This window comes from Buceros rhinoceros, unplaced genomic scaffold (genome assembly GCF_000710305.1).
Source record: "Buceros rhinoceros silvestris isolate BGI_N320 unplaced genomic scaffold, ASM71030v1 scaffold11145, whole genome shotgun sequence".
In the NCBI taxonomy this organism is placed as follows: Eukaryota; Metazoa; Chordata; class Aves; order Bucerotiformes; family Bucerotidae; genus Buceros; species Buceros rhinoceros.
Window position 1 is genome coordinate 20,709 of NW_010412526.1, and position 26,983 is coordinate 47,691.

Sequence of the window (26,983 nt, forward strand, 5' to 3'; positions counted from 1 at the left end):
GTGTGGCTGGCAGGGCTGCGCTCATCCTGTCACGAGAAGCGAGCCACAGGCCATCTGTAACTGAAATAGCCAGGAGCTTGAGCCTGTGAAATACTGGATTAAAAATGGAAAAAAAGCAGAAATGAAACAATACATGTCACATCCCTTTGCTTGCAAAGGCTTATCGTTGGCCCTTCTAGTGCTGTTTCAGGAACAGGCTGCTGAGAAGCCCGAGCTAGTCCTGTGATCCATCAGACCCTTGGTGAAAGGCACTGGAGCAGTCAGCTCTCCTTCGTCTGGTCCACAGCACTCGGCACCAGACACAGGGGGCTAAAAATAACGGCTGGTGAGGGCGAGCAGAGAGCTGCCCTAGACAGACTGTCCCCGTGATTCACCACTATCAGAGCCAGAAGCTCTCTGCTAATTGCTTTCTGACTGCAGGCCACCAGCGTGCTTTGCTGTAGGTGCTGCATCATGTTCTGGGCAGAAACAGTCTCTGTGTTCAAGCGGAGCCTGACCAGGTGCCCTTTGCAGCCAGGGTCACCCCTCAGCATTGCACGAGGCCTCCTCACGTGGCACTAGCTACAAGAGAAGTCCAGAAGACAAAGAGACCAACCCCATCGCTTCATGTGCCACCACCGTCCCAGCGCAAGCTTACTGCAAGGGCTGGAGCAACGAGACTCTGGAAACTCCTGCGCGCTAACACCCTCCCGCTGGAGAGCATCAGCCCTTCCCCTCCGCACCAGTGTGCCGCGGCAGAGGGGCTCTGCTGAGGCCCCAGACCTCCCTTCCCTACCAGCGTGCTGCATAAACAACCAAGCCCCTAGCGGGTATTTTTAGAGACACAAAGCAGCCAGCAGTGCAGCGACACGGCACCGCAATTTCACGATGACTAATGCTTCTATTAAAAGTCTTGCTTTTCCCTTTCATCCTTCAGCCTTACGTCTTCCGAGCTGCAGCATTCTGCCGGTGCGTAGCTTCCCACACAGCAGTCCTGCCGTGTAATTACAACGTGTTTGAGTGGCCAAAACACTGCCTAGCTGGTGACTTTTACAGGGGAAGAGAGAGGCTGTGACCCCGCAGAAACAAACCTCACTGGTACAGACATCCTTGGCTCTGTTGAGATGCCACGGACCAAAATATCTCCTTGCCCTACCGCATCCAGCTGCATCCACAGCAACATCAGCTAACAGCTCCCTGCCAGTGCAGGGATGTGGGAAACGCCGTGGGGCTTCCCTCCACTCTAACCTTTATAGGATGTGTGGTGCATTTTGACCGTCTTCTCCCTAGGTTAGAGCAGGACAGGTTTTCCTGCCACCTCTTTGTTCAGGCCTCCAGGACAAGCTCCACAAAGGTATGCACAGACTTAACCTCCCTCTGTAATCTCTGGGAAATCAGGCACCTAAATAAAACCCTGGAGTGCTTTGTTGTGGATCTTGGCTCGAGTCCCCACTGCCAACAATCCCCAAAAGCCCAGCTTTGAACCAAGCCTGAAATATCAAGCACAGCTATCAGTGGAAGACAGAATTCTAATGAGTTCAATTCTAATGAAAACATGTTTTCTTTGTATTAATCTCAGTTCTCATTGCTTTGCAAACTAGGGAAATTTTTAGGTCAGTAAACAAGTACAGCTGGAAAAAGTCCCAAAGAGGAAACAAATGCCAAAAACCACAGGAGGTCAGCATTGCAATAGAGAGCCCACTGGCACAGCCACGCCACACGTCTGAGGAGCCTCTGCCTTGCCAACAACATTCCCTGAGGCTCCGTAACGTAAGTAACGCTCTCCCCATTTCACCGAGGTGGCTGAAGACCAGGAATACCGGCAGCTCGGAGGACTTCTGTGATGGAGCTGGGGGACCTATCCCAGCTCTGACAAGCCAGCTCTACTCCAGCAATGTTCCCTCCACACAAACATCCACAAGTCAGGAGTACAACAGACGAGAAGAGACTAGGAAGGAAGATGACTTCCCCTCCCGTTCTCCACTAATATAAAATGAAATCAAATCCCCAGGAAAAGCAGCAGAACGTCAGGATGTTACGGCACAGTGAAAATCTCTGCGCTGTTGCTGGTTAGCCCGTTGGTTTGTCCTGTCTAATACCATTCGCTCCTCTCAGTAAGGCTCAAGTCCACCCTGAGTGAAGAACAGGACAAGGGAAGGTCTGATGAAATGGCAGCTCTGAGCCCACACATGCACCTCTGAGAACGGGGCTGAAAGGAAGGATGCGATCCATGGGGGCAGCTGGGTCGCCACACAGACTTGAGGCCACTCATTAGCCCTCTTGACATCCCCATGTAAAGAAAAAAAACCACGGTGGGAAAAGATTAGATTGTCCAGTTGGCTGCAGTTCATCTTGAATTCAAATGCATAAATGCTGCCGGAAGACATCACGTCCCTGAAGAGAGAGGCTCTGAAAGCCTGCAGGTACCAATGAAAACAGCAGGGCACTGCTGTACCTGTGCAAATCTGAATCTGGAAAGCAATCCTTCAGTGTCACGCTGAAGACAATCCTCAGCCTCCAGCCGTTTGCATGACACAAACGCACTCATCTGTGCTTTGCAGTCACAGCTGATCACAGACACAAGGGCAACATTTCTCCTATTTGTCTTCTTCACGCATACTGTGGACATGGAAAAACTGCTTAGAGAATTGCTGTTGTTTTGTGAGATGAAAAAGAACCACCAGGTCTCCAAGTTCTGATTTTTCAATTTGTAATAAAAGCCTTTGAGTCATTTTGAAGTACATTAAAATGCTTTGGCAGTAACAGACAACATCACTGGGCAACTTGATGTTGCAAGGCCATTTCTGTGACTTACTGCACAGTGATTTATTAGTCTATTAGGAGAGTACGGTTTTCCGAGGTATTTCTTCCCCTGCTTGAGCCAAACCCCAGACACTTTAGGAGCACTCAGACCAGCTTTGGGAGGCAAAGAAACGGGTAGGCAAGCTACACCTTTGTAAAGCTGCAGACCGACCGATGTTCTCAGAAAGGATAACTGGAAATCTCTCGTACAAGCTCCCAGGAACATGCAAAAAGTGGAATTCCACGCAGCAGTGTGGATACCAGAAGTTAATGATTTTAAGAAGAAACACGAACTTGATGATTTAGTAGCAAACCAGATGTCTGTCAGTGGAGTATTTGCGAAGGGACCCTGGTTCCCATGACCTCAGACCCGATTGGGAAGGGAGACCATCTTGCAGTGGCCAAGTCTTCATGGAGCATCAAAGTGAAGAACTGGAACTCTCTTGTTTATTACAGCTGAAGAAACTTGGAAAGCGAAGCTGACTGCGTTGGCAGTTCCAGGACCAACTTCAAGTCCGTGGAGAATTTTATAGAGGAAGATAATAATGAGAGCAAAAGAAAATAAAACATGATCAAGCTGTCCAGAAAGAGCCTGCTGGCCACTGTCAAAGCAAGAGATGGGGAGGCCAAAACAGGGAAGGAAAACCTCACATGAAAGCTGGAAAGAGGAAGAAAAAAAAGAGTCAGTTATCGTGTAACAGCACAGCAGACAGGCAAAAGTCATGCTTATGCTGGTATCCTGGGGTGGACACCTGCTTTCCAACTTTGCGTGGAACGAGCCACTGGTATGCAAACCACAGGCTTTCCTATCCCACATCCGAGTGTGAAACAAAACAAACAAAGCTGACATCTTGGCATCTTAAAATTTCCTCTGCAGGGATCTGTACAAGTGCCTTCCTTATGCAGACGGGTAAAAATGCTTCCTGGAGCAACGTGGAGCACAGAAATGCAGTAACAGCCCTTAACCAAGAGATGGGTAAACCCACTGCTTAAAAAACTCCAACCTGAAACACCGAAATCTTGGACGACAGAAGCAGGCTGCAGTGGCGGGGAGCTGCTGCCAGCAGACAGGCAGCTGACAAGCATCCATCCCCTAAACAAGCCGTCTCATAATCAGATGTTGTTAGCAAGAGGCTATGTGGAGCTCTAAACAAGGGCTAATCCCAGAGGGACTGGAGCCAGCAGGGCCGGTGTTTTCAGTATCTGCAGTCCGTGCACAGAAGGCACTGGCCACGCTGGATGTCATACACAGGCACCTTGCTGGTATGGGCCGACATGCTGAAAACTCACTCCCGGAAACAGCAGGAGCTTCACAGAACTCCGTCAAATCCTGATGTTAGTCTGAATTCCCTCTGACACCCTCCTGTGCCAGGGCGTGTGCACGGAGGCACCACTGAGCAGACGACCTCTGCAGGAATGTGGGAGATGAAGGCAAAGAAAGCAAGCCCGAACACCTGCCTAGGGTGGTCACGGGGACTGAACAAGTCCTACGTGCCTTTAAAAGTAATCGTCAATACAGACTGGTAATCTGATGAAACCAGAAAGCCCAAACCAAAGCCCAGACCTTGGAGTGACAAGTGCTGCTGGAGTGACAAGCAACCTAAGCCTGGGAAAGCCCGTGGGTGACAAACAGCCGTGCACCTTCAAATCCGCCTGGAGGTCTGGGTCTGCCCAGAGCTCTGGCCCAGTATCTGCGCAGCACCAGTAGAGCTGGTGTGCTGGTGCGGCTCTGCACGGCTGGCAGTGTGCTGGGATGGTGCTGCTGGCAGCGCTGCGGCATAAGGAGATGCCCACACAGCTCTGCACCGTGTCTCTGAGCCCTTTGTGGCGGTGACCTGAAGCTTCCCACGCTGGTTGTTAATTAACTGCTAATCCACAGCACCTCCATGTGCAAAGGACACACCAGGTGCAACCAGGCCTATTTGGGTGACATTTCCCAGCTCAAGGGAGCCAGCCCTTCCTGCTAGAACTGCTGCTCCTGACGTGTAATTCTCACTGCCAGTAAACAAGCAGGGCCAGCGGGATGCTGCGCTTATGGACTAGGCTCCTGTTAAAATAGTCGTAAGCCCGAGGGAAGCCCCGTCAGAGAGTTGTTAAGTTCAAATATAACCTGAAGCTTCTTTTGCTGGGAACAGCTTGTAGCTCTTATTAGAGGAGCTTAATTCTCCACACCCAACTTTCAAAAATCAAAAAGACAGGGAAGGTGAAAGTCTGTCAAGAGCACCCACACTCAGCTGTTGAAAATGGCACAGAGAAGATAATTAGAGAGAGGCAAATCATCTGCTTGGCATAATCTGTTACCCCACGGTTTCTTCTGCGGGAAACATAACGCTACTGAGATATTTTACTCCAGGTTCCGAGGAACAAAGCCGAGCTTGGGCTAAGGAGCCTGAATCTGAACATGCTGCACGTCCAGACACTGCTACACTGGAAGAACCCCAGAAGTGCAAATACCATCAACTAGCACCAACGTTTTAGTAGGAACACCTCTGAGTGAAAAAGATGAGGGCATCACCCTTCCCAAAGCGCTGACTGCCAGTTCACCACAGGCTGCCAAGAAGAACCAGTGTGTTTTCAGATTTCACACGGTGTATTTCTTTGCTGATCAAAAAAGAGCCTGCTGAATGTTGGGAGCTCGGCTCGGAACACTCATCTGAGGAAGGCTGATAAACTTCTATATGTTTATGGCTTATTCTTCCCCCCGGACATTTTTCCTTGATGAAATTCTGCTTCTGATTATCGGCCTACCCAAACATGCACATGCAGCAGGGGCCAGCACGCAGGCAACTCTGCAGGACGCTGGCAGGGAGGAAACGAACGGTCAGCGTTTCGTTCCACACTGGGAACGTCTTCTGCTTCTATCAGTAGGAGAGCGCCTGCAGGGGACTTCACAGACATGTAGATCCACCGAGCGATTGCTCCTCGCTGAGCTGAAGAGATGCCGGCCCGAACATCTGTTTGCAGTTCACCCTGGCTTATCAAAGGCCTTTTCTGTAAACCCTTATCACGCAGCGTGGGGGGGATGGCTAACAAAGCATGCCCGGTCAGCTGAAGGAACAGACTGCCGATCCCGTTGGCTAAGGCACAGGACTCCACAAAGAAACCACCGTACTCACCTTTACACAGGAGTAAATGACCGAAACAAACACCACCGTGGTCAGGATCAGGAAACAGGTCAGGTAAAAAGCCAGCATAAACGTAGAGCTGCAATCAAGGAGATTTTTGGTTTTTAAATGGACACCAGACAGAACAGGTACAGCTCTGCTCTCCAGACCGTGGCACCTGTACAAGCCGTGACAGACTGTCCAGCCAGCAGAGCAGTGGGAGACACGAGGCGCCCTGAACACCCACGGAGGTCTGCCCTGTTTCAGATGGCTCATGGGGGCTGCAGGGCACAGGATACTCCGTCTTTCAGAGCAACCACCTTCCTGCCGGGGGCCAGCAGAGGGACCGAGAAACAGTTCCTGTGCTAGAGGAGCTGATGGAACAATTGGTTATGGCAGGTCGGCCCCCGGCCAGCTACGGGTGGAAGACCCTCCGAGCTCTGTCCCGTGCATGGGATGACAGCAATCATGGCATGATGTTACTCAGGGAAAACAGCCTGAGCTCGGCCAGCTTGAGAGGTTCCCGCTCCTCCCGACTCTGAAGTACAAATAGGACCCCAGGGCCAACTTTGTTCTATGCATTTCCATCGGTTTTGACGGTGGAGACACTCAACGGCAGCTTGCCGGTGCCTGGTCTCAGTGTGACAGCGCAGGGCTCCTCCAAGGAGCTGGCCTCGTCCATAATTTAAAGGAAGTGTTCTTACAACGTGACACTGAGGCCAAGCGCACCAGAGCCAGCCGCTCTCCGTGTTCCCTCGTGACCACCGAGGTACTTGTACTTGCTAACTTATTGTCTGAGCCATTGTGGAATTCGTTAAAGCTATTCCTCTTCATCACCACGAATTATCACCGCCAGTTTGTCCCTGCTTGCAGATTCCCAGTCCACGCTACGTCTTTCCTGAGGTTCTCTGACGGTGACACGTATACACCTGTGGTTACAGTCGTTGCGTAACTGTCACCTTCAATAAAAGACCCAAACTATGCAACTGAAATACAAGGAAAAACAAACCGAAAGGTGGAGGAAAATACAGATGGCCTGCCGTTGAAACATGGCATTTTCTTTACTCTTAGAAAAAAATCACCTTTCAGAAAGGCCAGGCTGCCTAAGGACACTTCAGAACTTACCGAAACCCCCCCCTCCACCCTTCAGGCAGCGTGGAAGGAGACTGAGCAGCGTGACATTTACACCACGCTGCCGTGAGGGATTGGCTCCTGCGTAACACAAAGGAGTCGGCCATATGGCTGCCACAGCTCAGAAACTGTCAAGTTGTCACTGAAATGTTAAACCGGGTTTTACGGAGACAGCTTAGTGGCTGCTCAGGGAGTCTGATGAGCAACACAAAGGCTGGTAGGGGGCCTCTGCAGGTGCGAAGTCACAGCAGTAATATCTAGAGATCCAAGGTGCAAGCCCTTGAGAAAACCATTGCTCTCAAAGAAATTTTTTGGACATAATTAACGATGCATTAATTGCTGGGATTGATCTCGTTCCAGTGCGGAGCCTCTTTCAGCTTCATGCACGGTTTCCCAAAGCAGATCTGTCTGTTTACACAGTGCCTTGGTACTGATGCATTTGTGCTAATTCCATCTCCCTGTGAGCGGAAAGGACCGTCCTCTTGCCTGGGCAAGGAAGCGACCTCGGCCATTAGCCACTTTCAACCTGAACACTACAGACCAGCCTCTCCTCTGAAGAGATCTGTGGTGGGAACCGAAGTGGAAACCAGTTGTAATGGCATAAAAGAGTACAGGAGCTCTCTTTAAACAATTTTTTGTCATCTTGCGATGAAGCTGACTTTGGATCATTTTCAGAGCTTCTGTGAGCTTGTTCTTCAGATTAAAAATTACTAACTCCACATTTATTTCCAACACAGCGGTGCTCAGTGAACGATATATTGTCACTGCCACTAGACCAGCGCACAGGAAATAGCAACGTGCTTTAACTTCAAGGCATTTGTTATGAACTCTTTGAGGAGAAGTACCATGTCTGCAGCACTCCCTGCTGGAAAAGATCTCACGGGTTACGCTGTCCCTTTCAGACAGAGCATTTCACTGCAGTGGTCCAAGAGCACTGTGCCCCACAGCCCTGAGGAGCTTATGCCTGGGGAAAGAGATAACTGCGGCCCTTACACCTGGAGCGAGCTACTCAAAGCTTCGGCGTGTGTAGCCCAACTCCCTCTCTACCTTTCTTCTTGCACTGCTGCTCTGAGGCCAGAATAATAAATGCATGAGAGGTTGTGCCTCATCTGTGACCTCAGTGCTCTGGGCAACGGGGCTGTGACGGGTTCTTCACCTCCCTGTCCCACAGCGGTTGGGTAAGCCCAGCCTCGTGTTGCGAACGGGCACCATGCCTGGGCAGGCAATCCCTCCTGCTTAGTGACACTTGGTTTTCCACGGGCTTATAAAAACACGTTGAACTGAGTTTCCTCAGGTGGAGGTAAACGGTAAGAGAAATCACACTGGGAAAACAAATCCTCACGTGCCAGCGAGGAGGTTTTAATCTGCACTAGAAATGAGTGAGAACAATAGGGACCACGCATCACTTCAGCATGAATTATTTAAGGTTTCTTTTCTTCTCTCGGTGCCGTGAATTCTCGAGAAAAAAACAAAGTAAAGTAGGCCAGAGTAGAGGAGGGGAGCAGATGGGAGCAAAGGGATGAAAAGGTACTCACTGTGGCATGATTATGATTTGAACAAAGCAGATGAAGAGGAAGACTAGGGAGGCACAAGCCACGTAGGCTCCGAACCTGTCATCCACCTGCTTGGAGTACTGCAAAAAACGCAAACAGGGTAACGTTAGCGGTCGATTTGGCTGGATGCCTTCTCTCCACTACACCACCTCACTTGGCTTCCGTTTAGGTCCTTGGAAAGCAGCGCTGGTGGGAAACGACTCGCGTTACAAAGTCCCCTTCTCCCCGGGCAAGCTGTGAGGGCATGAGCGGACCCAAAGGCTGGGGAACAAACCCACACAGCTGGGTGGGGAGAGGATTCACTGTCTGCCCCTCGACGAGAGGAGCAGAAATGGATTAACTGGGACCAGGATTCTAGGTCGCTGTGTCAGACCTCAGCTTCTCCCGTGGGAAGGTCCATCCAACAGGTACAAATGTTGCTAATGAGAAAACCTTGTATGTTGTGCAGACGGCTTGGCTTGTTGAAACAAGAGTGCGAGGACGCTGCGGTTTTCATACAACCACTCCTTCCAACTACTTGTCAACATACCGGTCACATGGGAGCTCCAGCCCATTCCCAGACGTGCTTTATTTAGCTCAAAGCGCGGTTCTCAGCACGGACGGTCTCAATGTTTGAACCACAAAATAAAAGGTGCTCAGAACCGGTGAGCTGCTGATTTCCCTAGCAGTTTTTGGCCGTAAAATTGAGGGGAAGGAGTAGGGGGAAATTACATCCTTGAGCTTTTATCCAGTCCCACACTGACTGATTCACTGAATAGCTGTAAATCCTGCAAAGGTCTGCTTTTGAATAGGTTGCAATTCCTGCCATCAAAAGAGCATTTCTAAATAAAATGATAAAATAATTAGGGCAAACTTATTACTGAAGCTTTTTCCACTGAATCATGAGTTTAACTTGAAGCCCACTCAAGTATGCCAAGGATCTGTGCTTGGATAAAAACAAAAGAGATGACTTTGACTTTCTTCGGGCAGGTAAAACCAGCAGTTTATAGTACCCTTACTAACAGCAGCTGGGTGCCTTCGGACTTAACGGCACTTAGCTTTGCAGCCATCTACAGCTGATGTTGTCTTTATTATATAGGCAGAGAAACGGAAATGATCTTTGCCTCTCAGCAAAGATACCTGGGACAAATTCAGGAAGCAATCAGCTGCTTGGGACCCCGAGGTCTGTCCCTCCCCCTTCTCACACTTGTGAGACAGAGAACTCTACTTGCTGCTAAAAACGGACTCCCCAAAATGCCCAGAGTATGAATTGCGTCCCAATGAACTGCAGCAGTACCTGGGGCTCCCGGGGGGACAAGGCAGGGAAAAGCCCCTCCAGAGGTGATTCAAAGCTCAGGCAGGCTTAAGCAGCTTTCTCCTGTGATTTGAGAGCGGTAAGGGGTGACTACAATCTCAGTTTGGATGCATCGCAGAAACAAATCTGGCTTATACTGGATTCCCTTCACAGCTCGTCGTTTGTGTGTCTGACGGAAATGGTTTGGTTTTCCTGCCCAGTGCTCCCTTCGGATGACTGCAACTTTCCAGGGACACATATATTAAGGTCTCCACGAAGAAGCATCGATTTTTTAAGACCACAAGCCCATCTGCAACACCTAAAGCCTAGCTTTACCTACAGATATAAACCCCTGACCTTATTCAGAAGAATTAAAACTCTAACAGGTTGGACTGACACGTTGCAGTGGTTTTTCAGACATTACCTTTTTCTCCAAGTCAGGCTCCCTGAATGTCAAGAGGAACTTGCGCACGTGCTCAGAGCGTAACCGATCTATACTTCTGGCGTCGATGGCACGGCCCAGAAACTCATCCACTTCGTCCTCTGGGTTCATACTTTCCTGCGTATTCCTGAGGATGTCAAGAAAAGGGAGGATAAGAGGACAAGATAATTTCCCCCTCCTCACCGCACGTTATCATTTTGCTGGATAACGCGCTGGAGGTTAATGGCGTTTTGCTTATGACAGCTTCAAGTTGGACAACGGATTATGAGAGAAAAATGCTGTCAGCGCTAGAGCTCATTGTCAGTCCTGAGCCCAACAGTGAAAGGATTTGATTTACTTGCCCTTTACCTACACTCCACCCATCTGTTTTCTTGCCTTGCAGCCTCTTTACTGCCCTTCATTCTCCCAAACCGGCCAGGAGTCTCCTTCCGCTCGTCCTCTGACTTGTTCCTCCCTGCCCTGCCCTGCTGTTGCAGCTGTCAGTGCCTGCGCCGGCAAAATGATTTAGGTAACCAACCATACGTCTTGCTTCCCAGTAATAATTTCTGTAAATATTTCTGTGAAAATTCCTGAACTTGAACAATTGAGAAAAACTTGAGGAAAAAACGGAGAGAAGACTGCTCATAGAATGAGCATGTGGGGAAGAAAACGTGGCCTGACACCTCGCCATCTCCCCTTCATTTATGAGTACAAAGCACAAACCGGTAAAATTTTCTGTTTATAAGGTATTTCCTTAAGGAAAGGTTGTGAAAGAAAGAGGTAGCAAAAGAAACAAATACCAAGTAGAATCTGCTTTCTAAACGTGTGGAGCAGGATTTCTAAATTGCTCATTATCTTTAGCATCAGCGTGTTTCTGACGCTCAGCTACAGCTTCAGAAAAATGAGGCTGATTTTCAAAAACTGGAAAAAAAGAACACAGAAAACTTAACTGCCCTGAGGCATTTTGCACCGAGGATCAGGACACCTGAAGCACCTCTCGAGACTCCCTATTTCTTTTTTAACCTAACAGGATTTTAATGACTTGATACTGCCACTTTAACAGTCTGTCTTAAAAACAGCTACAGGCAGAAATCTGCAGCAAATCCTGAAGTGCTCTTTTCCTGCTCCGACTGCACGGATGCTGAGGTTATCCACGGATATGTGAGGAGTTATCCGCCGGAGTACGCCCCCCCCCTCGCACTGGGGCACGTTCCAGCGGATAACCGTTCCTACGTGCAACCCCCCTGACGGTGCTGCAGCTTATGGCTTGCGAGTGTTGTGTGACTCTCGGACGCCTGGAGAGAAACTCTCACGGTCTGACAAGCAAGATGCAAACTCACGCTGCCTTGTTTTCTCTGTTTTATCTGTTCTGTACAGTGGCGCACAACGCCCAAACACGGTGTTGCAGCCAGCCGGCCCTTACAGGTACGAGACCACTCGAAGGCTGGTTTAAAAGGTAAAGGTCCCTTTCCAAAAGGAGGGCTCTCCGAAAGATTCCTGCAAAACTGGACCGAATTTCAAGAAGCCACATGTAGCCTGACTCTACCACATACTTCTTGCCAAGAAAACACTAAATCGGGTCCATCCACTCATTTCAATGCTATCTCCCTTCGCCTCAGCCAGCGAATGAACGCGTCTGCACCTCAGCCGGGTCACAACAACATGCTGTCGGCATCTATTTAGTGACCACACGGCTACTGCAAACCAGGTTTATTTCAAGGTCTTTTCTCTATTTCCGCCAATCTTAGTATTTCAATGGTGCTGGGGGAAAGAGGGGTTTTGGGGGGCTCTAGAGTGATTTAATTCCACAAATTTCACATATTTCACTTTGAAATTACGAGTGGTTTTTCTCTAGAAGGACGGGATATGCAATTTACTTCCTTAGAGGAAGCACATCTGCTCGAATATTTAAGGTGATGCTGCTTATTTTCATTCAGTCCTCACAATGTCTTCTGGACTCATAAAAATAAGCAAGGAAATCATTAGGCTTTGTATTTACAGAACGTCTTCCAGGATCCTGTGAGTTATTTACACGCTTGGCTCGTTCCCATTTAGTCATTTCATACCTCATACGAGAGACGCAATGCGTTTTCCCCTTGAACCGAAGCGAAGGAGTCAGCTCAGCGTCTTGGCGAACCGCTGTTAAATTTCAAGTTCCAGTCTAAAAGCGTCACTCAGGAAGACGCGAAGAGAAGCAGCAGCTGCCTGCTCGGCTTTTGGCCTTGTCTGCCCCCCGCTTGGTCACAGGTCGTGATACTGGTGAGGGTATCTCTAACGCTACAACAGCTTCGGTGCTGTGTCCAAAGCCCCCTGGCAGGTTTTAAATGGCCTCGCCAGGGCACTCGCCGTGAGGCAGCCTCCTCCACGGGCACTGCCGGTGAGCCTGGCCACCTTGCACCCAGCTGTACCCAAACTAAACTACTGCACGGCAAGTCTGCGTATTTTTGCATAAATGTGATTTTAAACTGAAACACCGAATTTCCCAGTGCTAAGGAGTAGGTCCTGCCACAGCCTAATGAAATCCGTACACAGAAATATGTGCGTGTGTATGGGGGGTGTATATGCCACCACAGCATAGCTCTAGCCAGACCGTCTCAGCTGAAGGGTCAGACACAGTGTGTCCACGGGCAGGATGGGCTCACCACCCTTCGGGCACCATCCTAGGAGAAGGACAACTCTGACTCCAAACCCGGGCAGATGGAGCTCGTTTAGCCTTGTAAGGCTCATCCATCATCTAAGAGAAGGACACTCTAACCAAACCTACGACCTGAGGACTTCGCTGTCACCGTCCAAGCTCGCTAGGCCCTGGCAGATGAACCTCAGGTGTAAAGGGTGGAGCCAGTTCCGCACACGCTGCGCCTCACCTAAAAAATCCACCGCACACGCCCAAAGGGTGCACTCATCGCTTGCAGTGAGCGTGGGAAAAGCCCTTCCCAGATCTTCGCTCGCGAAGCCAAGCCATGATGATGATGATGGGAGGGTGTGTGTGTGAGGTGGAAACCAAGGATTTGACACCAACACAAAACTTCCAGAAACACCTCTTAAAAGCACTCGCTGAGATTCCTCCCAGTGCAGCCAGAGAAAATTGTTGCAAGGGACAGGAACAGTATGAGCAGAGCTCGGAGCAACCCCTGCGCTCTGCTCGCGGATGTAGCGAGCCAGCAGCTAGCCCAGAGACGCTGGCTTCAGAGGCGGCCAAAGATGCTCTGCTCATTTAATCACTTTCTGCAAACGCAGAGCGAGACCTCTGCCAAAGCAACGCGTCTACCACAATTTTAAAAGCCCCACGCCCAAATGCAGCAACTAAACCTGCATTTTGGCACCCAAGTGTCGAGTCCAGGTTTCAGGGGCGCGTGGTGCCTACGCCTGCCTTCACCGCAAGATAGAAGTGCTGGCGCTCAGTGCTGCTGGACAAAGGCACCGGGTGGTGTGCCTGACGTGGTTTAGGCATCTGCCTTTAACTGGTATCATCACAAACATTCTCTGCTCAAGATTTTTTTTGGCCAAATCTTTGTTCTTGAGATAAAGAGACTTTTGGATCAAGAGGCCCCGAGGCAAGTCGTAGCTTCTTGTGGTGCTGAACAGAAATGTAAGAATCCTACAGTCTGGGTAAGAAGGTGGCATGACACTGAATCAGCCCTAAATACACGGCTCCTAGGTGGTGGCTCTAACAGCTCAAGTGACCTTTTCAAACCAGAGACACTGCAGCAACAGCGGAGAGGCCATTCCTCACCAGCTGGGTGACTCCGTTGTGGAGCAGCACTGAGGCAGCTGAGTTTCTCTCTTCTTGCACAAACTATGAGGAGAGGTGCTATTTCATGAGGGATACTTAAAATTTCTGTATGTTTCCAAAAATTATTGTGTTGCAATCTGTTAGCTCTTTTGGGTCCCAAGCACATCTAACACCAGCGGAACATCCCAGGGTGCCCCGAGCTAAATGTTACGGAAATGGAGTTTGCAGTGAAGGGCAAGGGGAGGAGAGGACGGTTCTTCATATTGCCGTGTTCACACTTACCACTTCCCTGCACGTGCAGGGAGCTGCCCTCTGTGCTCAACCACCACAGTGGGCTATTTCCCCAAACCTCACAGAAGCATCTAGCTGTCCCAGCTCAGAGAGGTCTGCTTAGTCCTGACAAACGGGATAAAGAGCAACAGCAACCTATTTTAGGCACCAGACTCCCCTGCCGTCACCTCTCGTGCCCTGAGCAAGCTTACGATCAATGCTGTTCAGTGGGACTGAATGGGAAATGGTTCCAGACCCTTCCATACAGACAGCGCTTTTGTTATGACCAGCTGTAGAAGTTAAACAGTGAACACAGTCGGGACTTTTTCCTCCAAAAGCAATTTTTCAAAGCACTGCTCTTGTTAAATTGTTATTTTAATAGTTCTTTTAAAAGTCCTATATGAAAAAAACGAAAAGGCTGCTTTAATGTGGCTGCATTTTAGAGCATGAAAGTTTGAACTGGCTTTTTCAAATAAACTGTCCTTTTTTAGTTAGTTTTAATATATAGAAATAAGTAACATAAAAAAATATACAAATAAGCTCAGAAACTATATATATTCCAATACATACATAAACTTTTTTTACTGGAGATGTCCCACACTTAGACATACTTCACAGGAAGATCTTGTTCTTGGGATATTTTCAAAGCTGCAAACAGTATTTGGGGCAAGGGGAAGAGCAGCGAGAGCATTCTAATTTCAAAAGCATGTTAGAATCACGCAAAGGAATAAATGTTTTGAGGGCAGCAGCAGTTCTGACTGCACAGCGGTCAGTCCTGTGCCCTCAGCTGGCTGTCCCTCCAGGAGAAACACCTGGAGAGTCCAGGCATTATTCTTGGCAGCCGGGCGTTAATTTTTGTCTTTTTTTAATATGAGAAAAAAATCCCAAACGTGCAAAGATAACAGTGAATGACAGAAGTAAATTTGCTTACTTGTCCTTGGGGTCTTCAAAACCCTGAAAGAAAGGAAAAGGACACAAGGGTTAGGAAACTGGCTGACCTCGAGAACACCCAGAGTCCTAAGAACGGCGTTTGGTGGAGGAGTTCTCAGGGCACTCCGTTGTTAGGTGTGGAGGGAGAGCCTCCCCCACCCAAAGCAGGGTTTCGGGTTGCCATGTCACTGGCAGACAGAGCAGTTTGACTTGTGAAGTCAACTCGTGTAGACCTAAGTCTTCAGCTAGGGTGCACCTCCTTAGGTCAGAGCTGGATGCATTTCAGCTTTCATCTCTTCCGGAGGAACCTCAAGGGGTCTCCTTCACTCTTCCCTCTCTGCATGCACACACCAAACATGTTTGCCCAAGAAGGATCTCGGGAATTATTTATAGTCTTTGTAATATCCAAAGTGTTCACGATTCCTTCAGGGCCACCCGAGCTCAGTAAACGTGTGTATTTACGGGTCATCCACAGTTTAAGTGCCTAGGAGACCTCAGAGACAAATAGGTGCGGAGGTGTAATTTTATACGTTGAGCGTTAACATACCTGATGACAGACCAAACTGCGTCAGAACGGCCAGTTCGCATGGGCCGAGACAACCCATCTTCCCAGTGACGTCTGGGCTTAAATGTGACGGCAGTCAGGAAGAGTTGTGTGTGTGACAAATGGGGTCAAACGCGCAGGTCCAGCTGGCCAAGCCCAAACCCACAGACTCTTCCACTTCACATGAAAGAGCGAGGAAGCAACCATCCAACTTTCTGTTGGGTGGCCTTTTTTTCCCCCGCTTTGCTTAATCATTTTACAGTTGTTGGGAATATCTGATTGATTTATTTATTTATCCTCTAAGCAATGCTACCACAGAGCGCCAGGACTGAAAGCTCGCTGACTAATCGTGGAGACAAAATGCTCACTAATCTGTCTGGTGTCACAGTCAGTTAGGCTGAGAAAAAAAGAAAACCAGCTGAACGCAAATAGCTACCAGCCACGAAACGCAGGGAGGGAACCGGTGAGAAAACAGCCAGTGCTTGTTTATTAGAGAGACATCAAGAGAGTCCACGTGTTCCGGCTTAGCCACGTGGGAACTGGCTGACTGACTGAAGTGGGAGAGCCGCCTAAAATGGTCTGGTTTTCACGGACAGCTCAACAATTCACCCCACCGGAATCCTGACCTGAACACAGCTCCTACGGTCCTGCCTTCCGGCTGCCCCAGTGTGAGGACACAGGCCAGCCAGGTCAAGCTCCCCAAACACCTCAGCAAGCACACCCTCCAAAACTCCCCCAATATTGCCAGGGTGGAAAACCACACAGGCCACATACTTAACCTGTCATTTACACAGGGCAGTCACTGGATTAACGTGGACTTGGATTATCCCCAGCTCCTTTAGCCCAGCAAAAGCATTGTAAGGAAAGGCTCTAAAATAATGGAGAACTAACTGATCAAGCCTTTCAATTTAAAATACTGCAACGTACCTGAAACCCTGGAAATTATCCATGCTGGTAGCTCAAATTAAATCAGCGTTTCAAAATTAGAGACTCAAAAAAAGCGTATTTCAGGTCAAGTAAAAAAGGAAAAGATTATTGCATTTTGTTTCCTGGATCTCAGTTTAACAAAGCTAAACATTTAAGAGTGACTTGAACTTTAACTAGAAAGAATCAGCTTAAAATTAAACATAGTAGGGACCTCTTTAAGTGAAGCAAATCAAATTCTTCACTTCAAACGTTTCCATTTCATATGGAAGATGCTTTAAGAAAAATTGCCAAAAATGGAATTCTAATGGAGAAAGGTCTGCAGGATTATTTTAGGAAAAAACCCTCAAACGTGGCTTCTTAAAAACTGGTCATTTGTCGCAAGAGATCTTTCTTATTTGCACTGAGAGACTTTGCTAGAGCAAATACTCCTCCGGGATCAGGCTGTGACCAGAGATTGCCCTCCCTCTCCATCAGAGCCTGGTTCTCGCTCACACACCAAGGAGCCCTTTAAGAGGAGGAGATGGTGGCACACACAGGCTCATCCTGCTTTGGGCTGGGAGGGAAATTCCCCCTGGATTTTGGTAATGTGTTTGCACCTCCTCCTGCTCCTTGCGTATTCTCGGTCCGTTGGAAAAGCTGCACTTAAATTGTTTGCTTCCCCTTGCGCGAGGCTTGGGCACTAACGTCACCCTGGTCCTTCTCCTTCTCTGCGTCTGGCAGACAGTTTGGTTTCTTGAGGACTCACTCGGACGCTTTGCTCCAGTTCAAGCTCTTTGGCTCAGCAGAAGGCTGCTCACATGGACTGCAATGGTTGTGGTATGGTCTAGGGTAACCGCTAAGCCCCATCAGTCCTGCAGAAATACAGTCTACACGGACTCACCTCCACTCCTGAAGGACTACCACGCTCACGATCTAACAGACAAACTTCCAGGCTCAAGCAGGAGAGTGAAATAACGGGGGCCGCTGCTGCCAGCGCGTCTATAAAGCCTCTCTCCGGCACCCCTGATCCCACCTGCCTCTGCTTACTGCTGGAGAGCGGGCAGCTGGGCTGCAGCTGGACCCAGCCTGGTCGGGTGGAGAGTGAGTCTTGAGCCGCGCAAACCTGTGTCATGGTTGGCATTTCTGCACACATGCCTACCGAAAAACCAGCTGCCAAAAATGAGGCGCCAATCACTCAGGAGAGAGAGACTAAGGGGATAGGAAGAGACACAGCCGGTTCCTGGAGTTAAACATATAAATGGCCTCTCGACTGCTTACGGACTTGTGGCCAGCAGAGTGAAGCAGTGTCGATAGCTTTCTAGGGGCCACGAAGGCTGGGAATCGTCAGCAGAGATGAAAACGGCAAAAGTGGTGCTGGCTACAGGAGTCCGACAGACAGGAGTCCAAGAACAGCTCCGTCATCACGATGATGAAGTAGCCCTTGTTAAAGCCAAGACTCCTTTTCTCTAGAAGGGAACATAAGGCGTGGGGCAGGGCTTATCGCAGAGCAGGACTAATGGACTGCCGCGTGGGAGACCTCATGCAATTTTTATACGGTCTCATTTGAGATATCCCTGATCCTGGAGTTCTTGCTCTTCCCTTCCCCCAGGAGGCTGCATCATTCCGCTGTCGGGTTGCAGATGTAAAGGTAACAGCACTTCAGAAACACTCTGAGGCAGTTTCTGCGCTGCCTTTGGGAGTGTTAACCCCAGCTTCGCAGAACCAGCTCCCGTAGAGGCGCTGGTACCTACCGAAGAACCGGCCCCCTCTTTCTTCCTTTCTACATGAGATTCTTAAAAAAGCCATTTTTTATGGCAGCTCGGGTGGCTCTGAATTTACAGGCACTTACTTTTAATGACCGTCTTCAGTGGGAGTAGACATGCGCGGGAGGAAAAAAAAGAGAAAATTATATTACTGCATCTGTCCCTAAGGCTTACTATTGTACGGGGGATATTTTATGAATATCTATTGTGCTAAAAGCTCATATGACTGCCACCTCTCTGCTTGACTTCTGCATTAACTAAGCCCTTCTCTTTGAAGATTAAAGCTGATTCCCTAAATAGAACGATAGTGTTTGTCAAAGCCATGACAGGCTGACTGCTCTATCATAGTGCTTCAAACCAAGAACCGTTAGAAATTGTACTTCTAAATTTGAGAACATTAGCTACAATTATGCACATATCGTAAATATGGAAAGAAAAGTGGAATAGACTTTACGTCCTTTTAACTTTTCATTTAGCTCTAAAAATAAGACCGTAGAGGGGTTGATGAGCTCTGCGACCTTCTTCAAGGCATTCCACCTTAAAAACTTCACTGGCAACTCCAGCAAAGAGCAAGAACGACAGAGAAACTGATTTTTCTTGCCTTTTCTTTATCTCCACTACCAAGTTAAAAGGGGACTTACATGATGTTAAAGCAGAAGTTGAAAGAACTTTAGACTCAGGGGCTGAACGAGCTTTGTAAGTGGCCAGGCCAGCTTGCAAAGCCAAGGTGATTCCCAGAGACTTGGCCCACCAGATAGACACCTACTGAGCTTCAGGGGTTCTCGTGACACAGGCTTTCCCCCCTTGCTTGCAGTTAACTTCTGGCTCCGAACTCACACTTCTGACAAGTGCAGGCTGCTCGCACTTCCCAGTTTTCAGTGAACTCTGACTCCACACTTCTTCAGGTCAGAGGCCACGGTTTTGAGCGGAATGGCACGTCGCCCCGCGCCTCACTTGTGAACAGTTACCAGAGCTTGCAAAACAGAAAAAAGACATAAAAACAGGCACTCCTAGCAACGGTCAGAATCAGTTCCTGGCATCCTAATTTCTGCCCTTTCATCTCTATGCTCCAAGCAAAGATAAACACAACAAACCTCCCCAGAAACTCCTGTCAAATGGCCCTCTAATCAGATGCAGACGGACTGAACCCCAGCTTAATCAGCCTTAATTGGACGTGCCCACCGGTGCCGGCCAGAGCTGCTCGCCCTCTCTGCAAACCAGACCCGCACCTGCTGACCTGCATCCTCTTGTCATTAAAGCTGACTGTCCGCTTCAGGAAGCTTCGGATATCATTCTGGGAAGTGCCACAACGCCACCTGTGCAGTGCTGCCTGCCATGAACACCAAGGGGAATGTTTCTGTGCAGAAAGGCGGATTGGGATCTTTACTTCTGTAGGCTTAAGTTAGTCCCACGTGGAAGTAAACGACCTCTTTTTACAGTGTCTCGATCCAAACAATCTTTCCCGTATGGCTTTGATTTACTTTAGAAAAGGGTATTGGGCGAAGGACAAATTGTCAGTGCAAGGCTTCCAAACAAATACTAAACCCCACCTCCGTTTCACAAAAGCAGCTGCAGCTCAGCTGTTCCATCTCCCTCACTCTCAGCCCTCTTTTAGAGATGTCAGGGATAACTGCAAGCCCTGATCAACTAGAAGAACAGTTAGGTTTGCAGATGAGGTTACAGAACCATATGGAAGCCTCTGACAACCACGGGGCAGCAGTGCCCCGTGCTTTACATGGCTTGGAACACGTGGAGCAGGCAAACCCCCTTTTCAGAAGCACCACAGCAATTACGCAGCCTAACTGCAGGACAGGATTCCTCTCCTGGCTAAACCAAACCAGCTACAGGAAACCCACACCGGATTAAACCTCCTCCCAGGTCCACAGCAATACGGGGAGGTCCCAGCAGAAAGGACTGCTCGAGAGTTTCTCCCTGCTCGATTACGAGTTCAGGGGATTCTGCACACTCAACTGCGATGAAAGAACAGCGGGTCCAATTCCGCTCCATTGGGTGTCCTTGCACAGCTCCGCTGATGCCGACGTTGCTGTTACCAGATTTATCAGGCGATTGCTGGAAAAGGGGATAATGGTGACCTTCAGTTAAACGGACTGTTTAGGAAGAGAGGGGACCCTCGGTGCCTCGCTCCTGGACTCAGCCCCACTTCTCCTTGATGGGGCTTTACTGACTGACTGAGGAAAACTCACCCTGCTGGTTTTCCTTTATTTTTTTAATAATTCCTGACGTTTACGTGGTGGAGTTGGCACAGAACCAGCTACAGTGTCTGTTCCCCTGATGCACCTGTCCCCCAGTTTTGACTTCCGAGTTACAAGAAAACCTATTGTACGAGCGGCTTGGGGACATAAAGGGAGGAAGTGAGCTGTATTTGCACTGCAACAGGCAGACAGTTGTTTGATTAAGAACAGGGTGAGTAGGACAGAGAATCATATTTTATGGTGGAATGACCAGGCTTGTAGATGAGCTTTCATTAGAGCTTTCATGTTTACTTTCATTAGAAAGTAAACACCAAATCGAATATCATGTAGAAGGCTGCGCAGAGTCCTGCGCAGCCAGCACCGTGAGGAATCAGGCGGTGCCTTCCTGAAAGAAGAGCTTGTCCTTTACTGCGCTGCCCATACCTAGGATGTACTTTCATAATCTTGTCTCGCATTTCTAACATCTGCATTTTTTATTTTATTTTGCTTTTTATTTCGTGACGTCATACAATGTAATTGCACATCAAATGCGCCGCTAGTTGTACTCAGACTCATGGCAGAAGCACGGTCAGGCTGCAATCGGTGTTGCAGATCTTCAGGGTTTCCTCTTTCTGTTCCTGAATTTCCTAATGCTAAACCTTTCCATCAGCTGAAAAAATAGAAGGAAATCTACCAGGCATCTACAACTGGGCTCAGTAATCACGTTAGCCACTCTGCTCGCTTTTGATGGTAAGGACTCAGAGGTACCTGTTTCTGAAGTGAATCTTCCCCAAAGCACGTAGCTGTGAAACAAGCTCAGCTGCTTGGTCAAACTAGAGAGAGTAAAATAAATACGATAGCTGTACAGGAGCCTTAAGGTCACAGATCACAGAAATCCAGATTGGAGGGGACCTCAAGGATCAACCCTTCTTGGCAAAAGCCAGTCTAGATAAGGTGGCCCAGCACCCTGTCCAGCTGAATCTTAAGAGTGCTCAGTGTTGGGGACTCCACCACTTCCCTGGGGAGGTCACTTCCATAGCTGATTGTTCTCACCGGGAAAAACTTTCCTCTTGTGTCCAGTCAGAATCCCCCTAGGATTAACCTGCACCCACTACCCCGCGTCTTTTCCATCGGACTCCTTGTGAAAAGGGAGCCTCCATCTCCTTTGTAGCCACCCTTTAAATACCGCAACCTCATCCACACTGGACGTGGTTTCCCAGCTGCAACCTTAACAATGCTGAGAGGGTGAAAGATGCATGAGAATCATCTGTCATCTAGAACACCCCTGTCTTTCTGGCAGGTACCAACATTTGCCTTTTTACCGCTTGTTTACAACAAACCTCTCACAGTGTACAGTCCACTGCAATCCCCAGTCGTGGCTTTGTTTTGCTGATGAGAGCTGAGATATGAGTATTATTTCCAGAAGTCTAAAATCCATCAATATTTATAAAAGCACTCTGAAATCTACACTGGGAAAAGCAAAGCAGTTCTTTAGTGGTGTATAAATATTGTTATAGCGATAAACACACCTGTGCTCTCAGATGTTTTCAAGTCTGTTTATTTTTTATCTTTTTTGCAATCAAAAACTGGACCAGAGAGGCAGTGGGGGAGACAAGGCTGGTGCCCAGACTTGGGGGAGAGCCACTCCTCTGCATTCACCAGGAGCGGTAGAAAAGCCTGGATTTTCAGAGAGACAGTCGCTGGTCCTGGACCAACTGCTTTTGTTGAGGCAGCAAGAAAACACGCAGCTGTGCTGCTCTTCTGCCATGCTCCGGCTCTTTTCGTACTCTGTATAGAGCCCCAGAGCTGATCCTGTCCAGGCTTCTCTGCCGGCCCAGGGCAAGGCAGTCAGCCCTTGACCCGCTCCACACCGGCAGCACCGCCCTGCCCAGCGCCACAGGCTCCCCAGGCCAGGGCTCCAGCAAAGGTGCCAGCTCGGAGCAAGGCTCTTCGCTCTCCCTCACCACTTGTGTCTGATCTTCCTCTGCTGAAAATGTACCATTTTTTTAGGGGCAGCCACTGGGCCAGCAGCCCAGCCCATCAGAATCCCCAGGACTGGCTTTCTCTGGGCAGTGGCTCCATCAGGTAACGGGGGTCAGGGTCATCAACGGGCAAGTCGGTGTCTCCTGCACTACTTAGAGTGCCCAGGGGACCAACTTAGCCTAGGAGCATCGTGGAGAGTCAGCTGGACCCAGCAGAGGTTAAGCTCCAAGGCAGCATAGGGGGAGAAGCACAGACCAAGAAGCAACCCATGCTGGGCTGGGCTGCCCTCCTTCACTCCGCACTGGGAGCACTGCTGATGTGCCCAGATGTGGCAGTGTGTTGAAGTGCCACCACAAAAGAGGGGAGCAGGGAGAGGATATGGCTGCCTCTGATGCTACGCTGTCTCATCCAGGACTCCTGCTAACACAGAATCCTAAGAACAGAGGCTGCTATCAGAGCTGACGTTCAAAGGAAAGAAAAACAGCACAAATAATTCCGTTTTCTATTAAATAAAACAGTTCCCTCCCCAAAACACAATTCGAGGAACTTCAACATTCTCTTTTGGAGAACTGTAAGTAGTGCCACCAAAAGCCTGCCTCTCTTTCTCTGGAAACAGGGTTGTCTTTGTAATGCACAACATCCTAAGTTTGTGATAAAAGCCTGTCCTCTACAACCACCCACACTACTCCCTACACACAGACGGATTCATACCTGCAGGACTGAGACAGGAGAGGGACAAGTGATTCCTACGATCCAATCAATACAATGTCCACCCAGCAGACTTTAGAATGGTCGCTCGGCCACCGAAAGCAGCCCGTTTTCATGTGGACTAATGCACCGCAAACATAAAGCAGTGCTACACACCGTAAATAACAGACTTTAAAAACAGCCCCAAAGAACGCCAAGAAGCCTAACGGAAAATAATACATCTGAATCGGGTTTAAACTGGTTTTCAGGAAATAGCCTGAGGCACACAACACCAGCCTCTCAGAAAAGAGCTTAATACAAGAGGCAGTGCAGCAGCAGATTGCGTGGAAAAGGTTTTCTGAGCTGCTGAATTTATAAAAAGCTAAATACCATTAAATACCATTACAAGGAAAGGTTCAAGGAGGAAAAACAACAAAAAAAAAAACCCCCAAACCACAAAAAAGAGAAGTGTTTCCTCCTCCGAGTGCGGGGCAGAGAAGTTTTTAGGACTCAGCTTGGTATTTCAAGGCATAATTATGTTTTTCCAACTGAACAACCAGCTAGACACGGCAAACTGTAATTAACACCAAGAAACACAATACCACTTGGCACGCTTACACCTTGGTTCTGAACAGGAGGCGGCAAGAACCCCTGAAAAGCTCTTCAAAGAAACTTGTAATTCCAATGGTGCGTTAGTGTGATGAGTCTACTCTAACCACGTCACGCCCTATTGAAAAGCCCACGGAAAAACGCACAGTTCCACCGACCTGTACGCTTCCGTCAGGAGCCCTCCTTCGAGAGCTGAGAAAGGAAAGAGACATTACTGGGGAGATGGAGAAATCTGGTTTGGCACTGTAAAATGCTGTTATGATTGAATAATGTTAGCACCAGCTATTAATAAATAAATGTGCCAGCATTTCCCTTTCGAAGACACCATTCGCAGCTGCTTACAGCCATGCCAGAATTTTTAAGCTGCAGGAGCGAATCCCCTGTTAAAAATTCTTGGAATGCTCGAAGGCTTTGGTGGTCCGGAGCAGAACTTCGGCTATGGGCAACAAATACACGCTTTGGACTGCGCGTGAAGGGTCAAAAGAGCATTAATAAGGCCCTAGAGCAATCTGGTCACGCATGCAATTTTTGAGGTGCTAAATGGTTTTTATCATTATCATTATAAATAGCCATTATCCTAGAAACTCCCTTTTCTTTGTTTTATTACAGGACACAAAGATATCACCTACAGCTTTATGTAAACCACAAAAGTGCTCTCAGTCCGGTTGTGTTGGTAACGAGCGCAGGCTCATTTTAAGTTAGAAGGACTGAGAGGTCTAAGCAAGAAATGAAGACGCCTGCTACCTCAGCCATGCGCTCGAGAATACGTTCTCAGGAGTTGAACACCATGGCGTGATTCCTGGGGACCTGTGAGCACGCACAGGCACGTAGCTTATAGAAGGTGAGCAGCCATCTGTTATAATGGCTGTCATAACGCAAGCAAGAAACCTTTGCAGGTGCTGAAGACTGCAGCGGCACAGCACAAATGTACGTCACTGCTGGGCTTTGGTAGATAATCACATCTTCTCACACAGCCTGGATGAGTTTTCAGAACAAGGGACAAGTCAGACAAAAGAGCCTTCTCTGTGCCACTCAGGCTCCCCTCCCCTCTCAAACAGCCCTGTGCTTCATCTCGCAACCACTCACCTCCAGATGTACCAATTATTGTTATTATTTCTGGAGGCAAAGTCAAATTCACCACCCCCGTTTGGAAAACACCCTCGGGGCTGCAAAAACCTTCAGACAAAGCAGGGAGGGATATAGATACTGCCGTATTAAGAAGAAGAGAAATTAATGTCCATAAAGCAAGGCATTACCATTCTCTTCATCTCCTTGGAGACCTGGTGCGCTCCCAGGTGGTTGTAAAAGGGCCGGTCAACACCCCAGTGTGGCGGGTTATGGGTGGTAGAATTAGCGCGCTGACGGTTCATCTTGGCTATGGTGGCTTTCTCGTCTTTCTGAAACACAAGAGAGAAACGCAGAATAAATTTTCAAGCGTTTATGCGGCAGTCATTCTCCAAGCACCGCTCGCTCCTGAGCTCTCGCTCCAGAGGCTGGCTTTGCACCTTGAACTTTGTGACGTGGCCACTGATCAGGAGCAGTCCCAGTCCATTGTTTCTTTTTCTTCTCATTTCCTAGAACACTGGCCCCTAAGTGGTGCCCACCATTTTATTCCTTTGCTTGTTCTGAACGAGCAGCTCCACAACCTGGGTTAACAGAGGGAGCATTCCAAAGTGGACATATCTATTTTCTTTTTTAGCAAACTGAATCATTTCAGATAGGAAATTGCAGTTCCAAACTCCAAAAAAAAAAAAAAAAAGGCAAGCAGTGTGTTTGTGAAAGAAACGGCACACAGAGCGATCTGGTTGAAGAATGGAAATCTTGAAGCTCCTTGAAGCTATGGGAATAAAGGACACCTTTCTCCGTAGGTACAAGCAAATAATTTTCCACACTTGCAGGAACATCTTCCCAGACATGCTAAGGCAAGCGTGCAAAAATCTTGCAAACAACTGTGTACCCGTCAAGGGTAAGGATACTGCAGAGCGTGACAAAACGGTCTCCTCTACCCAACTGCTAGAGGCACATTTTATCGTCGATGCTGATTTCTGGGCCAAGTCTTTGGTTGTGTTATTAGAGCTGGTTTCCAATCTCGGCTGTAACTGGAGCTCAGTGCAAACCGTGCACAGGGTCTGTCGGAAAGGTTTCACTCAAGCTGAGTGCCAGGTACCAGAGCACAGAGGTGTAACTAGGCTGAATGACCGGCTGGATTACTGCGGATATAGCCGCCAGCTGAAAGGACAGGCAGGTTTCCACGTGGAACGTATCCTGCAGAAACACAGGCGTTTATCGCACAAGCTCAAACCCTTTAACCTTCTCTAGCAAGGGCTGCACTGGAGACCTGCTCGGGGGGCACTGTGCCATTCACCTTACTGTCTCAAAAGGCAGGGGGTGGCAATTACTACACCCTTGCTTAAAAGAGGGAAACTCTGGAGAGCTGGAAACAGCTGGGACAGCTGTAGGGATAGCTGCAACCTGGCTTGGGAGTTTATTGCTTGGGAGATTGAACTTTTTCAAGAGAATTGCTGGTTCCACGAGATTTCTGAAAAAATTAGACTTTACGATAGTTCATTTCGGATTTCAGAAAGCAACTGCTCGGACAACCGAATAATTTAAAGAGAAAGAATCCATTGTTTTAAGCTCTCGAATTTTGGTTCAGGTCTTGTATGACAATGCAGGTAGGATCGCATCGGTTCTTGCCTGGAGTCTGCGTTCCCTACCTATTTACTTTGCTTCCCCACTATTCGCTGTAACTTGTCCCTGTCAGGAGTTTGCAAAATACTTGGTGTTATTTCCATGGTAACCAGAGAGTTAAATGTCTTTTTTTTTTTTTTTAAAGAAGTTTTTAAAAGCCTGCTCAAATTCAGTGCTGGAGAAAGCTGCCTGATTGACACGCAGGGGAAGTCATCATCTCTTGTCTTGCAAAGAAGAGACAGCTACGATGACAACATCTCCCATGAGACCACCAGCTCACCACACAGACACCAAATGTTCCTGAGAACGTAGTGCTGCAGGCTACGTAGCCATGAGCTGGGGACTCTTGCAACAGGAGCCCTGTGCCAGACACGCGACTGGCTGGGGGCGGGAAATGGCACAAGCCACAGCC

General features: G+C 48.6%; 1 protein-coding gene across 1 annotated transcript in view; it reads right to left on the bottom strand.

The window, feature by feature from the left end:
- Window positions 1-26,983, bottom strand: part of ADCY5 (adenylate cyclase 5) — a gene marked incomplete at its 5' end in the record, with an annotated part of 83,590 nt that overhangs the window by 15,737 nt on the left and 40,870 nt on the right. The window contains 5 exons of the mRNA XM_010136445.1: window positions 5,898-5,985; window positions 8,552-8,649; window positions 10,267-10,411; window positions 15,198-15,220; window positions 25,137-25,277. Coding sequence (XP_010134747.1) covers window positions 5,898-5,985; window positions 8,552-8,649; window positions 10,267-10,411; window positions 15,198-15,220; window positions 25,137-25,277 — 495 coding nt within the window. The remainder of the gene's footprint in view (window positions 1-5,897; window positions 5,986-8,551; window positions 8,650-10,266; window positions 10,412-15,197; window positions 15,221-25,136; window positions 25,278-26,983) is intronic.